The following is an 18063-nucleotide window of genomic DNA, read 5'->3' as shown; positions in this document are numbered from 1 at the left end:
GAGTTCACTGATGAAGTATCATCATGCACCTGAATGGACCAGTGACAGACCTGGAGGATCTCTAAAATCATGACAGCATCAACAGTTATCATAGTTAACTATTGTTTTAATTTCATGCCTGCAGCCCTCCTCCTTGTCAGGACCAGACATTTCTCTCTCTCTTTTTTCCTCTATCTGAACATCATTGTTCTACTGTTACCTCTCAAAGTACACTTCTCACCTTAAGCTCACATTACATTTGGCTATCTAATTCTCGGGTCTCTTGACTGACTCTGATCATCTCCCCTGCTACACATCTGGGTTACCCTTCCTGTTCCCACCTCTTCTTACGTACCCCTTGCCTTTCCCTTCCCCAACGAGCAAAAAACAGCATTAATGGAGTGGAGAACATGGCGCTTGGTTTTCACTCAGTCCTCCCTCTGGCAAAAATCCCCATAAAACGTCAATGAAAGTTTTGCTTGAAGATGGGTTTGAGTGAAAGTCTGAGGTACAGACTAAGATTTAAACAAACATATATATAGTTTATTGCTATTAATCATGTTTATTACGAGGGCCAACCGAGAACAGGGCCCCATTGTGCTAGGCACTATACAAATACAGAGCAGCTGACTATCCTGTCCCTACCCTGCAGGGCTTACTATCTAAATAGATGGGACAGACACAGGGTGGTAAAGGAGTAGAACACACAGGCAGTGTGAACAAAGTGATTATAGCCAACAACATGTTAGTTTCACAATTTCTGGGAGCAGGAGGGAGGGTTTAGTTAGGAGGGGATCAGATAAATGGAGAGAAAAAGGAAGGGAAAGGGAGTGACAGAGACAGGGCAGTGGAGAAGAGGGTAAGAAGGGTAGCTGTGGAATGAAACTAAGGTGAAGAGACTGTAAAGGAGCAGGAGGGGCAGGATGGCGCAAACAATCAATCAGCACAGGGCACATAATTAATTATATTATATATAAAGACATAAATAAAAAAATATTATCCTTACCTGAAATAGATACACATCTCCAAAAGAATTGCTGAGGCAAAACACATTTTCCTTCTTGGGATGTTCAGGGACAGACTGCACTATGCTATCCTCTGCAAACAGAGCATATCTTGGTGAATTGTTCTGTTCCATGGAATTCCTGCCATAAGTCTCATAAAAGAGCAGGGTACAACCTTTGGGGGAAAAAAAGAGAGAGAGAGAGAGAAACAAAGTGAGGTTCCAAAGTTCTTTTACACTACATGCTGTAGGAATAAAGAATTAAGATGCAAGACACATGGCTGTCCACCATTGGAGTTTGAAAAAGAAGTATTACTAAACCAAGAGAAAGGCAAAGGTTAATGGTGGCTTTGTCAGAAAGAAGGGAAAACTGATAACTAATAATCAGGAAAAATGTTTTCTGAAAGACACAGACTTGGGCTGAAAAAAAAAAATAAATTATAGCTTAGTAAACTTTGAATGCCAAAATGCTAGAGCAGTGGTTCTCAACCAGGGATCTGGAGTCCCCCAGGCAGCCGCGAGCAGGTTTCAGGGGGTCCGCCAAGCAGGGCCAGAATTAGACTTGCTGGGGCACAGGGCAGAAAGCCAAAGCCCCACCACATGGGGCTGAAGCCCGGGACCCTGAGCCCCACCACTTGGGACTGAAGCTGGAGCCTGAGCAATGTAGCTTTGTGGGGGCCGCTGTGGCATGGGGTCCCAGACAACTACCCTAACATCAGCCCTGGCTTTTGTATGCAGAAAAGCAGTTGTGGGCCCCAGAGTTTTTATTGCATGGGGGGGCGGAGGAGGCGGTTCAGAAAGAAAAAGTTTGAAAACCTCTGTGCTAGAGCACATAGAAAGGCTGCTCAGCTGAAGAAGCTGTTGTGTTTATTTAATAATTTGTGGAGCCAGTTCTCTCTCACTCAGTCACCTGGGAAACCTTAATATTTGCTAAAGGGGATTAGCAGATGCTCAGTACTTTTGAATTTCAAATATGTACAAAATGAGTAAGCATCTCTGGAGATTAACTTTGGTTCCCTTGTTTCTATCTGCAAATTCTGTAGTCAGACACTGTTCACTATCCAAATAACTTGGATGTTTTAAAGGATTTCCCTTTCTTGGACTGCATTCTCAGTTTTTCAGATAGAATGACATGCCAGATAGCAGATTGCCACATCTGCATCCTGGAACTAAAACTCAGTAACTAAGCTGATAATCATACATATAACAAAGAGGCGGTTAGGGGTGACCCGATCACAGTCTATAAGTACCTACATGGTGAAGAGAAATTTGATAATAGAGAGGTCTTCAATCTAGCACACAAAGGGTATAACAAGATCCAATACCTGGAAGTTGAAGATACACTAATTCAGACTAGAAGTGAGGTGCAAATTTTTAACAGTGAGGGTAATTAATCACTGGAACTATTTACCAAGGATTGTGGTGGATTATCCATCACTGGCAATTTTTAAATCAAAGTTGAATGGATGTTCTAAAAGATATGCTCTCATTTAAACAGGAATTAATTCAGGAAATTCCTATGGCCTGTGTTATACAGGAGGTCAGACTAGATGATCACAATGGTCCCTTTTGGCTTTTTAATCTATTACTATATATCTGTCCTGAACTATAGAAATATACAGTAAAGGGTTTGAAAGGGAGCCAAACAAGGATTAACATTCTACCTTTTTCCACTGTTTTTCAAATTAAGAGGCACTGTCATGCAGTGTAGGCCGAAAATGTAGGTTTTGCCAGAAAGTGGTGATTGTGAGAATAGTGGTGCATCTTTATGTGTGTGCGCGCATGCATGTGCACTTATGGTGGTGTGATGGGGATGTCATACAACCCTAATACAAATAGAAATGTTTCAGTTTTACATATGCTTTTAAAAAAAAAAAAAAAAAAAACAACCTGAAAATAGATTTCCTCCCCCATTTTTAATGTTCCCCTGACTAGTGTTGGAAATCCAAAATCACAGCATTCTAGTTCTTGAGAACTGGAGGTGCAACCTAGGTCACCAAGTGTAGATGTAAAACCAGCTCCAGCTTTAAACGTCCTCACTATTCAGGGTTGTTTGGATTCTGCTCTCCATTTTAACCCATTACAGCCATCGGTGCATGCTGGCTGTTAAGGACTTATGGAGTTTGGAGCCAATGTTCTGGTTGTGACCCATCTCTATAGAGAATTAAGAGAAACAAAAATGAATCTGACCAGTCTCATTTCATTTTCTAGTGTGAATTAAATGTAAACAGTAAATTCATAAATTAGCACCCAGGTGGCCTGAGTGCTGGGTTGACACTCAGAGGAAAGAATTCTCTCCCTAGTATACCCCACTGAGGGCACTCCAGTCCAATAGCTGGAACAGTCTACACAGCCATTTGTGTGTCCTTCACTACCAACACACACACACACACACACACACACAGAGGGTGTCTGACACAACTGACCAGTATAGCCGCAGCTTTGTCCCCAGCCTGCTATGCTCTGCTTCCCTATACAATAGAGCCACACTAAGGGCGCTGTGCAGATGCAGTGACAGGGGGCATGATTTGCTCTGAAATAAGAGGCATTGCACCTAGTGTAGTCACTTATAGCTCAGCAGAGTGGGCATAGCAGTACCAAATCCAAATTCCCCACTTGCATACATCAGCAGCAGCGTTTTACAGCCACTATGCACGCACACATTGCACAGACATAAATGACCACATAAAATGCAAGGAAGGTGAGAACTGGGTTAGAGGTTTAGAATTCAAGCCTAGTTTTAATGGGTTGGTGCTTTGTTCCTGTATATATTTCCCAGTTTTCTTCAGTCAGAGAGCACTGTACCATCTCAAAGTATTTTTGACTTATCTGGATTTATTGTTGTTTATAAAAAGTATAATTATATTATTTTAAAATTCTTTCTAATATCCTTAAGGTGTTATAAGAACATAAGGAAGGGTATTTCAATCCATATTTTTATCCTGATAGTTTTTCACTAATTTTAAGTTTTTCAGAGGAGCAGGGCATGTTTTAGAGTTCAGCCACGTAACAGCAGAACTATGGATAAGTCCACACATTCTCTCTACTCCTGATGCTGCACTGGAACTGATTATAGTCTATGTGTTTTGATCAAAGCTTATACTCAGGGGGAACTGGTGGGAAAGCAAGTTCCCTTGTTAAAATAAATTAATTAGAGGGGACAGATGGGAAGGACAGTTCCCCTTGTTAAAGGTTTACTATTCAAGCTCAGGTCTTGTCAGCACACTAAGTAAAGTGGAGGCCTCAGGACACTGATAAATCCAAGTTTGGCAGGTAACCAGAAGGTTGTAAGCCTTTTCCATATTTATAATTAAACACATATCAACAGAATGCAGAGAAACATGCTGTTCTCATTCACATACGTGGCTCTTTTAAAAATGTATTTAAAAATATCTTGGTTATTTAAATTTCCAGAATAAATTAAACCAAGATTTTATCAAAATCTACACAAGGAGTTCTGAAGCAAGTTTCTTGATCTTAATATAGTATGCTATATAAATTAAATAAAAGAAGGCGGCCTTGAAATCCACACAGACAAATTTATTTTGGCAACAAAAATCTTTGCAAGACAAGTAAAGTGTATGTATGAAAAAGGAAATGAAGGAAATGTCTATTTATGAACAACTAACAAAGACAAAAAGATCCAGCACCATGAAGGTAACTATAACACTAATCCCATGTGAAAAGCACTCAAGATACAGTAATAGGACTCTCACAAAACAAGTGTAACAAACTGGATTTGTGCTGGAAATGGCCCACCTGATGATCACTTTAGATAAGCTATTACCAGCAGGACAGTGGGGTGGGAAGAGGTATTGTTTCATATTCTCTGTGTGTATATAAAGTCTGCTGCAGTTTCCACGGTATGCATCCGATGAAGTGAGCTGTAGCTCACGAAAGCTCATGCTCAAATAAATTGGTTAGTCTCTAAGATGCCACAAGTACTCCTTTTCTTTTTGCATATACTTAGCCTAAGGTGTTTTGTTGGTACTTTAAGAAATCTTTCAAAAGACAGATTAAACTCATATTTACACTTCAGTGTCTAAACAAAGGTGAGGAAAGGGTGGTATTCAGATACTGCTTTTTCTCTTTACATATGCTATTTGCAGGCGTGATTCATTTTACTGCCTCGGTCTAGTGATAAAGACAAGTGATGTAACCTGTTAATTAAGGCTTTGTCTACACTGGACTTTCATCTGTAAAACTTCTGTCATTCAGGGGTGTGAAAAAACACACCCCAAATGACAAAAGTTTTACTGATGAAAAGTGTTGGTGCGAACAACGCTTTGTCTGCAGGAGAGCTCTCCCACCCACAAAGCTACCGCCTCTCGCTGGGGGTGAATTTTTTTTTTTTTTTGGTCAGTGGAAGAGCTCTCTCCTGCTGACAAAGAGCAGCTATCGTGCACACCTTTTAGCGGCACTGCTGTCGCAGCACAGCTGTGTCGCTAAAAGGTGCATAGTGTAGACATAGCCTCAGTCTGACTGCATTTTGATTGCTTAACAACAGATCTCAGAATTATCGTGCAGAATTATTGTATTTTTTTCTTTCCTGCTGGTTTACTTTGTATGAGTTAACATTGCAACATTTTGAACACCACCAATACTTACAGCACAGAATTTATTTTTCTTCAGGTCTAGACCCATGCATGGGTCAGGTAATAATTTTGAAAAGTGAAACCTGTGGGAAGGTTATTCTATTCTCTCCTCCAGCCTCAAATATGCTAGGAAACTATTTACTTTGACTATTTCCTTACTTATTAACTTAGCATTATATTAACTAAAAGGCAATTCCCAGCAGTATAATCTATACAATTTAGGAAATCACCTGTTAAATTCCTCTGCCTCCCCAAACAAGTCGTACGTTGATTTTCCTCCACATATTTGCTGACACCCATCCGCTGCTGGTAATACACCTACTTCCTCCATTACAATCATTAGTAAATGTGCAACCTTAGCTCTGACCCAACAAACATCCACCAACCCACAAACAGCGTTTTCCCCCCAACAGATTGGCTCCACACTGTGCTGTTTCATAGTAAGGGAAGCACACCCAAAGCTGAAGGTGCAAATGTAGGCCCACTTTTAGGAAGGTACTTAAGCACATGCCTATTTTTAAGCATGTGAGTAGACGACTTGTGTACTTAAAGTTAGTCATGGACTTAAGTATCTACCTGAATTAGGCTTTGTCTACACTACAGACCCTACAGCTGTACCCATGCAACTGCACTGCTGTAAGGTTTCCCGCGTAGCTACTCTATGCTGGTGAAAGTGGTCCCAGTGGCATAATTAAACCACCCTTAACAAGTGGCAGTAGCTATGTCGACAGGACAGTGTCTCCCACCAACATAGCGCTGTCCACACCGGCACTTCTGTTGGTGAAACTTTTGTCAGTCGGAGGAATGTTTTTTCACACTCGTGATCAACAAAAGTTTTACAGACAAAAGTGCTAGTGTAGACAATGCCTAAGGTCTTCAGGGGCTGAGTTTCAGTTCAAAACATTATCTAGGTTTCATTTTAAAAGACCACCAAACAATGGATAGCACCTGTGTTGGCAGGTTAAAAGAGTTTAACAATGATTTACCTTTGAGTGTTATCCAATACTGTTTCCACTTTCTCCGTGCAACCAGCTCAAGTTTTTTCTCCTTCTGTAGAGTTACCAACGGCTTGAAGAAGAGCCACCCAGCTTTGCGCACAACTCCTTGTTCTCTCTCATACAGCAGATCCAGTTGCTCTAAGGAACTGAATGATTCACTGCTGGAGTCCTCTGTGTCTGTTGATGTGTCCGTATTCTCAGCGTTAGTCCTGCTCATGTCCAGCTCCCGCATGAAGTTTTCGTAAATGTTCTGCCGCAGGGCATCACTGCTGATTGCATTAGTGGATTCACTTCTCTGGGGCAGAATATGGCCAGAGCCAGGTGACCACAGTAAACCAGACAGCTGCGAAGGTGACAGAGTGTCCGTAGCAAGGTTATCAATTCTGCTGTCGAAGTACTCACTCAGATCCTTGGATTTTGGCTCCTGTAAATAATGCAAATTGCAAGTAATCTATGGCGAAGAGACATATTGTCTTGTTTCATGTTTCGTCATTGCAAACTCCATCACAGCATGCCTGCTTTCACCATGATGGTGCCTGTTAATCTTAGCAATCTTTGCTACTGTCAGTACTACTGCTACATTTATGTTCAACAGAATCCCAATAAGTATAATTGCCAAACCAGCAGTGTTTCCTGACTCAACAGGCCTTTAAAAAAAAAAAAAGTCATAGAACTCCTTGATAATTGCTGTGAGTTGATTTCCAACAGCCCAATGGGCATTGTGAATAGAACCACATACCTCTGACAACCGTGAATTCACCTTTTTTCTGAGCATCGTGAAACAGGGACATTATCTTTTACACCCCAACCTGACTATAATAGTAACACTGAGAACAGGGGTTTTATAATGGGTGAAATTAAATTCAATCTAGGTAGCAAGGTTTCAATATCTGACCATTTAAAAACTTTGGATCTTTGGATTAACAGATGTAAGCTGATTACTTTAATGGAGCTAGGCTCATTTTGCCTCCTGAGGATCTGAAGAATGTCAGTCTGAAATATTTTTAAACCCATTGAATTCACCATCTACCAACCAAGATAAATGTGCTCAACTTTGTTTTAAAACTAAGAGAAAGTGTATTGGATGATTTGCACAAATCCAGGTTTTAAAATGCAGTGGTGTATATTTTCTAAAGATTGTAGACATTGCTATTTCAGTGGGGGCTTGACTCCCAGATCCAGCAGTATATTATGAAATCCATTTGTATTACTCATGCTTGTATGATGCAATTTCATTTCTTCTGCAATAGAGCAGGGCAGTTCCCTTTTAAGCTCTTTGAGATGACTGTTCTACATATGATTTTAATTCCACATTGGTGATGTGGAATGTTCACTCATTCCTGCAATAGTCTGGCTACATGGAAGTTCCGAGCCTCATGGCCTGACTCAGCAAGGTGCTGAGCATCCTTACTTCAGTGGGCACTCATGGGTCTTAGTATTTCACAAGATTGAGCTCTTCAAGCTAATTTCCACTGTCAAAGAGAACCATTCCACCAATCTGATGGGAGGATTTATCTCCCATCCAACTGTATTTTACTGATATTCTTAAAAAATAGATTATACTTAAAGAATAAGCGAGAGAGAAACTATTTGCTGTCTTTTGTATGGGGGAAAAAAAAAAAATCTAACAAATTTTACTTGAAAATACCCAGTGGCTGTAAATAGCTCAACCAGAAGCACAACTATTACCCAGGAAAGTGTTATTTTTTGCTCAAGTTTACACTGCTTCTATAGTAATATTTATTTGCACTCTGACTTCTACATATGGATAAAGTAAACAAACACTGGTCTCCTGTGAACTAGTCGCACCAGAAGCTTGGAAAGCAGCTGCACTTTTTTTCCACATCCTAGATGCGGCACATCTAAAATGTACTGGAAGAAGCTGCGTCATGTTTTGATAGTATGATGACCTCCAATGTAAAGCCAAGAGCAACAGGGAGATCCCATGCCGTTGCAGATTTCACAAGAAAGGTCATTTTTCAGCAGTAGGCTCAAAAATGCCAGATTTAATTTAAAGATTATGTTCCAAGACAATACATTTAAGTTTGAACCTGGAAGAAACCCTTCTAACATCTAAATCTTTTAGATGTGCTCAGCAAAATAGGTGCAGCTTTCCTATAAGCGTGTATAGTTTCAGCATGTAATTGATCTCTATCCTTTCCACAAAGCTTACTACGATTAGGACTTAGTCTCAGAGCACTAAAACAACAACATAACACATATTGATCCATTTGGCACATTCCTCAGAACGGGACAGCGAAAAGCCAGCCTGGCCCAGAAGGAGCATTTACCAAGGGGTAAATCACTCTATGAAGTCAGCTGAGTATAAAAGTGGCTTGAGATCAGAATCAAGGGCTTGGCTACACTTGCGAGTTAGAGCGCATTAAAGCAGCCCCGGTTGCCCTAGCTCACTACCCGTCCACACTGGCAAGGCACGTAGAGTGCATCTGGTACTTCACCTTGGCGAGAAGATTAATGCTTGTTGTGCCCTGGCTGAAACACCTGGAGTTAGTGCGAACGAGGTGTTGCATTACTGTGCTCTGATCAGCCTCCGGAAACATCCCATAATCCCCTTAAGTCAAGTGGCCACTCTTGTCATTGTTTTGGAATTGCTGCAAGAATGCGGATATGCCCTTTGAAAGCTCCATTTCTGACAACTGGCATGCTTATCTGTTCCAAGACAAAGCAACCATTACTGTGGAATGCTGTGTGTGTGAGAGAGGGGTGGGCGGGGGAGTCTGCTGCTGTCTGAACTTACAAGACAGCATGCTGACATGCTCTCAGCCCCCCAAAAACCCACTCTCTCTCCCCCCCCACACACACAACACACTCCCTGTCACACTCCACCCCACCTCCCCCATTTGAAAAGCACAATGCAGCCACTTGCATGCTGGGATAGCTACCACAATGCACTGCTCTCTGTGGCCGTTGCAAGAACTGCTAACGTGGCCACACCAGTGCGCTTGTAGCTGTCAGTGTGGACAGACTGAAGTGCTTTCCCTACTGCGCTCTACGAAGGCTGGTTTAACTCAAAGCGCTGTACATCTACAAGTGTAGCCATGCCCCAAGTTGAGTGTCTGAAGTTCATTCCTGCAGATGGAGGCAGGAGTAATCCTAAATTCCAATGAAAGTGAGAGGGAATGAATATCCTAATATGCAGATTTGGGTGAGAGTTGGGTTCATATTATTTGGATAGTTGAGACTATTTGGAATTAGAAAAAAATGACAATGGATATAAAAGATTTAAGATGTGAGCTATATTGAGCAAGGGAGAGAAGGCAGCAACATTCTCACCAGTGCAAGTGGAGAGGCAAGATTTAAAGAATATATATATATATTATGCATGTCCCTGCAAAATGATTGTATTCCATTGATCACACAACTCCTGGCCTGACTCCAGGCACTGAGTATCTGCAAATCTCTGGTAAGATTTGGGAATCTCCATTTCCCCTTTCTTTAATCCAGTTTTGGCACAGGCACATGCTGAAACATTGGCATTTCAATACTTTCTTATTGCTCTTCAGAAGCAATCAGCTTCCTACAAAAAGACCAATTTTCAGTTTATTTAAGGAATATATTGTTAGGTTTGCAAATCACTAATAGGGCCTCGTTTGGGGCCCACTAAATTAAGGGCAAGCCATGCCACTAACTGGTTATAAACTCCATTAAATTTGTCAGACAGGGACTCGAGCCCCAAACCAATACTACTTTGAGAACTTTTGTCTCTCTAGGGATCCATCTACACTACCACTGTAACCAAGTGACAGCATAGCTATCCCCTGAGCCAGTTACAACATGTTTAAAATTGGTAAAGTGGAAAGGACCCAGCCAAGCCCTCACAAACAAACTACATCTATGGACAAGATGCTACACGTTTTAACCTGTTGTTGCTAGAGTCCTCATCTCAAAGACAGTTGTTCTCTGTTACTCAAGCCCAGCATTTTCAAAGTAAGATACTATAATTAGGATTGGGGTTGATTTCCTTTCACCAGGTCTGGTTTGATACAGACTCACCAGCAACATTTCCCTGCTGTTGGGGAAGTCAGTGAGTCTCTTCACTATGTATACACAGCTGGTACAAAACAGCCATTAATCCCTTACCGAATATCATTCTGAAAATGTTGTAATTAACTAATGCATAACAAAAGGGCTATGTTGCAGACATCGTATTTAGAGCCTGATGTGAACTTTTATAAAAATCTAAATATTCAGTGCTGTTTATATCAATGAAGAAACCTCGGGTAAAAAGCTAAAGCACTTTTTATTAATTCAGTTTTTTCCTGTTTTCTAACTAACAAGTGAGTGCTAAGGTAAGGTTTCAAGAAACTTGAGGGCTCCATAACAACTCTCAAAAAGTCTTAAGTAAGGTAATGAACCAGCTGAGCAGCCTTCAGTTTCCCAGAGCCAAATTCTGTGGCTCTCTTGCAATTTACACAGGCAACCCTCAGATTAACCTGATTTCTTGGCACAAACTGGTCCTTAATATTATATGCCGTGCCTTGAAGTCAGTTTGGCTCACACATTGGTTGTGGTATGGAGTGAGGAGGAGCTCCAGGAAGATTATGCCACAAAATGGCATAATGCCTACCAAATCTTCCCAGCACACTGGGGAAGCACAGTTGCTGCATCATCCCTTAGAGGGAGCAACGTGTGATCTCCTATTTAGCTAGATAATACTGCCGGATGGTCTGAAGATGTACTGGTACATGGCTCTGCCTCCTCTCTGCTCACCTTGGTGGTGGCTTGCATCCCTGCAGTTTTAGAAGGGAGCAGTCCCTAAACTGAAGAGAGCACAGAGAGTACAACTTTGGCCAGCCCTTTCATGGGAGGCATTATGGGAGTGAGGGAAGTTTCTGCATATCCCATTTGTGTGTTCTTAGAAGGCCAGGCACAGTCTGGCCTTTACGGAGCTGATTCTGGGACCTAGAGCAGGAGACAGGAATTTCAGTCTCGATCACAGCTATCCTCAGTTCCCATTGATGGGATTAACCTTAAACTGTTCTAAAGAGACACCCACTAACTAACCAGATGGCACTTCAGTTTTGATACCCAGAGAATTATGTAGCCAGGTTCATACACAGGAAGAAGACAGCTAGATAATAACATCTCCATAAAACACTTACAGGTTTAACCAAAAACCCCGTTGTCTACATTTGGATTTGGAGATATAACTGGGTTGTCCTTTCCTAACTTGAGAGGGATAACAGCGAACACTGGTGATGAGGGGGAAAAAATTTACAAAAGATATTTACAACGTGCACATTCCCATGTTTCAGGATTTGTTTTACTGCACTTTTCAGATTATTTTTACAGACATTTTCAGGGCTACAAATTATGTTTTGATCTACAGGATCAGATATCTCTTTGTTTTAACACTGAAACTATTTTAAAAGCTCTAGTCCATCTCATGAAAATCCAGTGACTTGAAAATCTATTCACTGATGTATTTGCTTCCATAAATGACAATTTGAGATAGCTGGAATTTTCACCAATCATTGAGTAGTCTTATGGGAAAAACAAAATACAGGCATTATACTAATGGAAGGTGTCTACAGCTCTCAGTACTAGACTTTAGGATGAGTTTTTCCACATACCTGCAGTTTTCTTTTCTTTCTAGAGAGGCTTCCTGTCCAGTCACTGATGCGTCGCATCCTGCTTTTTAATGTATCCTTCTTGGAAGCATCTTCGTTTAGGGGTTTGGATTTTCTACATGGGAGAGTATAAGAAGAGTACTGTGCGGGGCCTCTGTGTTCCACCCTAGAGGGAACATCAATGTCTGAGGCAAAAGAAACACGGTTGCTTAAGCTGGCATGAGTGCCAATGTATTCATCAGACAACCTGAGATCTGAGGATGGGCTGCCTTCTAAATTTGTATCCTTATATAGATCGCGGAGGGAGGAGAGAGATGAACTTTGGTTGAAGGACTTTTTCCTGTCATTTGTGGGGAAACTGGCATGAATCCTTGTATCCGGAGTGCTCCTGGTCAGGTAGGAGCCATTCAGCTCATTGATATCCCCATTGTTTCCCCAGGGAGAGTCATACCATGAAGATTCTGAGCTTAGGGAGCTTCCTTTACTGGATCTAAGTCTTGAGTCAGTGGGAGATAGACGATGACTTGAAGTGTCATCTGTACTGGAGTTCCTCCTCACATCTAGCAGGTCATTAGATTTGGATTCTAAAGTAGGTGAGTACCTCAGCAGCTGGACTGGTCCTTTGGATTCCTCTGTAGAGTCTTTGTTGTTGCTACTGTTGTGAAACTCAACCTTTAAACAGCCATCCAGTTTCCCCAGTGTTTTAATGAGAACTTTGGGGCTCCTCCTGTCATCTGGTGGTGAGGTTGATGCTAGGCTCTCATTCTTTCCATAGCAATTTAAAATATGTCCACTGCATTCCCTGGAGGCAACATGATTACTTGCAACTTCAAGGCCAATATAATGGAAACCATTCTCGGGAAAAAATGCCGCATTGCTTCCCTGGCAGTAGTTCCCTGTGTTTGTCCTGTGTTTGGCATGGATACTGCTTTTAGAGGCCTTTGCCACTGTGTCACTGAGCCTCGGTGAATAAGGCTGGTTACTCTTGAAGTGAGAGAGGCAGCTTCTGGCTAGTGATCTCGATTTGTAGCTAGTGCTACTGCTGCTGTGTCCCCATCCATGCAAGGAGCAAGACTTTTCACAGCATTCATGCGAACGATGAATTTTCAGAGAACATGGTTTCTGCTTGGCACCAGATGCAGCATTAGCGTGATTTTTTGATCCATGAAGGCTGTACTGGCTTTCTGAATTCCCCATTTTCCACTAAATTAAGAAAAAAAGTTTCATTAGTATCAGTGGCCAGAAGATGAAGAACTAAGATGAATAGAGCACTTTTACACTCTAGACTTTTTTTTATTGTATGAAACAACTTTTTTTAAAAATAGAGTCAATAACCATTTTCAGTATTTAATAATTTTTTTTTCAGTGGGTGGGGAGGTGGTCAGGAAAGCTCATTCTGTGTGTGGTTTGTTACCCTGCTATAAAGCTACCAAATGCTGGCGTCTAACCCCATTGAAATCATTTCAACACCTCCCTCTTCCCACACCCCCTGGCAACATCTTCTTCTTCTAACTTGTAAACCTTTAACTCCCAAGAAAAATTGCATAACGAAAGGGAAACAACAGGATAATCACTACTTAGATGTACAGTGAACTGTACTTTCAGAAAACCCCTTCTGCCAGGAGACACGCAAACTGCAGTTTCAGCTTGACTAGCTTCTGTGAAATAAAATGTTCCTTCAATAAATTGTTCAGTAAACCCCTACACATGATTAAAAAGAGCCAATGGGGTGGGGGGGGGCCTTGGGTTTTTTGAATAGCTTTATCCCTCATTTCAATACAAAGCTGCACCATGTTTGTTCAGCACACAGAAGTTTAGAAGCTCACTCCACAAAAGGTACTTGAGCAATCCTTGCTGACTTAAAGTAGCATTTACAGGAGAAGTTCAATTGCTGGTGTGAGAAGGTTGTACAATCTGGCCCCATATAAGTGCACTTGAACATAAAAGGCCCAAGCTGGCCCATCCTTACTTTTGTTTCAAACTCCAGTGGCTGCAATATACATACAAAGGACAAAGAATGTTTTGAACAGATAAAAAACAAGTCATCCTAAACTGTGTTTTCAATGTTGAAATAGTAACTAGTGCTTCTCTTCATATTAACTTTCAGACTGGACTTGTGTAGCCTCCTTACAAGCTTCTGAGAATCCACATTTTTTTTTTTACATTTATTTTGAAACCCTCCCTACTCCACCCTATTTATTTTTCATTACGTATTTTGGTATACAGTTTAGTATGAAATAAAAACAGAAATACCTCTAGAATCACCATTAAATGTGGGTGCAATTAGCAATCAGTGTGCTTTGCATTGTCCTAATAGCTAGCCACCACACTTTCCAAAAACGGGATGGCATTCCATGAAAACTTTCTGGAAAATACAAATAAGGAAAAAAATCTCTCAGTCAAATATATTTACATATACTTTACCTCTGCTATCAGATAAATCAACGTAAAAATAAGACAGAGCACAAAAATAGAGAGAAGAGAATTGGTTAAGAGTCTTTATATTTCAGCTACATATTCCTATACACTATGTTTGTTAAATTATTGCAATAGAACCTAATATTGGGATGTTTTCTAATTCTTTCTTACTCCCCTTTCAGTGATGAACTGGCACAAACTTCCATTACTCTGCATTTTGCTTTGGTAACATGCATTAAAGTTCATCAGGCTGTGCAAGTATCCATTACAATTTGGACCACTTGTACCAAACTGATCAGAGCAATGTCTTTGTGCTTGTTTACTCCTGTCATGGCTGAATTCCAGCCACAACCCCAGAGGTGAAAGGCTACCCTGCCAACAAGCCAGCAAACTTTTCTTAAAGTTTATTCTGATTTTAAGTTAATCTGCCAGCAAAACAACAAAAAGGCAGCACCAGGCTCTGCACACACCAAAAGGTAACAAGACAAAAGTCGCTACTGAGAAGCTGAGTATACATCAGCTGTTCACATAGCACACAAAGGCTGTAATTCAAAACAACAGGACAGGATCTGAATTTCACAGAACTCAACAGCAGGTTATTGACTGAAAACGCTCAGCAGAAGAAATGCATCACTGTAGAGAAAGTTTTTTTGGGGGAAAATTATTAGAACAGCAGTTTAACGGATATACTGTTTACCAAAATTCATTCCTTCCCCCAAATAAACTTGGCGGACAGTTTACAAGTAATCCATGAAGAGTCCAAAGAACTATGACATTTTCAATGGAAAAATTATCCCATCTGCACAGAAATAAAAAAATACACTGAAAGATTTAGCTTCTTTATTAAAAAAAGAGAGAGAGAGCGCGCGCGCAAAAATGTGGATGATTTTATGTCTCTAACATATTAAGAGCCACATAGGTGACTAAAGGAATTCATTAGCAAGCTTTGTATTTGGCTAACGTTTAGGTTACCTACATTACAAGTCACAAACTAGCATTAAAAACAGTATCGACAGAGAGCCTTCGACAAAAGTCAGCAAACAAATGTCTTAGAGGTATATTATATTTTTTGACCTTGCTCTGCAGTGTTTACACACCTCTGTACACAAAGCCATGAGTACTTTCACCAAGCCATTTGTTAGAGACTTTCACAAAATGTAGGGACTTGAACATCTTATGATAAAAAATCTACTTTATTTGAAATGTTAATAATAAGGAATTTAGATGTTTATGCATCCCCTTATCTTGTAGGTACTAACTGTCTATGCCTAGAAAAGCATTAGTTATATAAAGCAGCTCTAACAATAGCAGCTTTAATACACAGCAATTGATTTAACAACAGAAAGGGGAAAAAACCCTACATTCAAGATGAAACCAAGTTAAATAGAAAAAAAAAATGCATAAACTCTATCAAGTTCCCAGTTAGTCAGTTTCAGAGTAACAGCCGTGTTAGTCTGTATTCACAAAAAGAAAAGGAGTACTTGTGGCACCTTAGAGACTAACCAATTTATTTGAGCATGAGCTTTCGTGAGCTACAGCTCACTTCATCAGATGAAGTTCATCACATCTGATGAAGTGAGCTGTAGCTCACGAAAGCTCATGCTCAAATAAATTGGTTAGTCTCTAAGGTGCCATAAGTACTCCTTTTCTTTTTGCAGTTAGTCAGTGTAAATCTTTAGCAAACCTGCTTTCACCATTCCAATAGGAGCAGATCACACACTAGGGAGTTTGTATGTAGAACCTACATATCAGAGCATAAACTATACTTGCAAGGAAGCTTTGAGGGGCTTATTTCTATTCATAAGGGGACATTGAACCCAATTTGTCTAAATAAGCAGGCAAAGTGACCATCTGGTCTCCATAATGATTGTGCACTGGATGGTAATCCTTTTAACAGACAGGGTAGTGAGCAAGCTGCTATTAAGAACCTCAAGATAGACATCAGTTTTTCAAGGCTCAAGTCACTGGTACAACTTCTAGTGTGCGTGTCTGATGCCATGTACATATTATATAATGGGTGAAGGAATAAATTTATCTAAGGTACAATGACTGTAAAATAGGGCCTCAGTCAGTGTAGGAGCCAATCAAACGTACAACAAAACAGTCAATAAATTCCACAGAAATAGTGACAAGGGATTTTTCTCAGCGCTCTGGGACTTCAGAACGCCAGGACATTCTAAACATTCAAACCAGTGACACAACAAATAATGACATCTGCAAGACTACAGAGCAATCACCACTCTCAAAATTAGCCGCAGCCATTGCTACTTTTCTTACATTTGTATAGAGATTTTCCTTCGACAGCCTACAATATGCGTGAGTTGGGGGAATCAGTTTGGTGCCAAATCCCAGAGGACACTGGTGCATGGGAAAGGCTCTAAGACAAGTTCCAGTTTCTTTGATTCAGAGATGCAACGTATTTTAAACCTCCTTAATTCTGGAAGGTACAGAAATTGAAACATAAAGGACTGATCTTAGCTACATCTAAAGAATAAAAATATATATTTCACAGCATCTTTGTATTTCAGATTAAGAGATGAATTCTCCCACCAGTTTGCAGAGATGGCTGTATGGATACCTCTCATGAACAAAACCAGCTCCTATTAAATGTTTTCTGTCATTGTAGTCAGTGTATTTATAAAGTGGCTCACCTCACTCAAGGATGATAAAGTTTATTTACTTTCAATTGTACTAGACATTCCATGAAAAAGAGAGTTTTTAGCCTTTACCCTAGGTGCTCCATGATACATTAAAAAAAAAAAAATGCAAGTATACCAATAGACTACTCCAGGAAACCCCCTCTCCCCCACCTACCACCACCACATCCAATAATTAACTTAAGTCAGAATCCAGCAGCTAAAAACATTTCCCCATGTTTATGATCTTCCATATGAAGTCCTCCCAGTCTCTCTGGGCTCAAGAACAAAAATGTGCATTGTAGCATGCCCTGAAAGATCGACCAATTAGGTCTATTTCAGACCAGGGTGGGAGTGAGATCCTGAACTGAGGATCCCTCCTGGACAATGGCCAGCCAGCTACACCCCTTCTCTTAATCTAACGGGGCTCCACCTTAAGCACCTTCACTGACTGCCATTATGGCAGGATAGTGATTAGACAGCCTTACCAAATGATAGAAAATGTCCTTGGGAATAAAGGGTATAGCAGCACATTGCAGCTTTAAAGGAACTTTCCACACCAAATTATTAATCTCTGAGAACAGAGGTTTATAAAGAGGTATTTAGATGAACTCATTAGCATCCCATACTGTATGTAAAAGCAAAGACAAATTTTGTGTTTTCAAAATGTATTGGGTGAAAGCAAATATTTACTTTAAAAACAATAAAAAATAATGTTTTGGCATTAGATTTGCTTATAAGAAACAACAATTCAAGGGAACAGGAAGTTTTCAGACCTACAGAATAAATTGCTTATTCTGTGGCAGCAGTTTACAGCCAAGGACTACGAAGATTCCTGTTGTG

The 18063-nt window shown here is 40.5% G+C and overlaps 1 protein-coding gene across 1 annotated transcript in view; it reads right to left on the bottom strand.

The window, feature by feature from the left end:
* Positions 1 to 18063, bottom strand: part of TIAM2 (TIAM Rac1 associated GEF 2) — a 217984-nt gene that overhangs the window by 90008 nt on the left and 109913 nt on the right. The window contains exons 2-4 of the mRNA XM_084623938.1: positions 12170 to 13369; positions 6564 to 6999; positions 986 to 1158 (exon numbers count right to left, since the gene is read on the bottom strand). Of these exons, the coding sequence (XP_084480064.1) occupies positions 986 to 1158; positions 6564 to 6999; positions 12170 to 13363 (1803 nt within the window). The 5' untranslated portion in view covers positions 13364 to 13369. The remainder of the gene's footprint in view (positions 1 to 985; positions 1159 to 6563; positions 7000 to 12169; positions 13370 to 18063) is intronic.

This window comes from Lepidochelys olivacea (genome assembly GCF_965140295.1).
Source record: "Lepidochelys olivacea isolate rLepOli2 genome assembly, chromosome: 3".
In the NCBI taxonomy this organism is placed as follows: Eukaryota; Metazoa; Chordata; order Testudines; family Cheloniidae; genus Lepidochelys; species Lepidochelys olivacea.
Note: the sequence above shows the minus strand (reverse complement) of the source record. Positions and strands in the feature narration are given on the sequence as shown.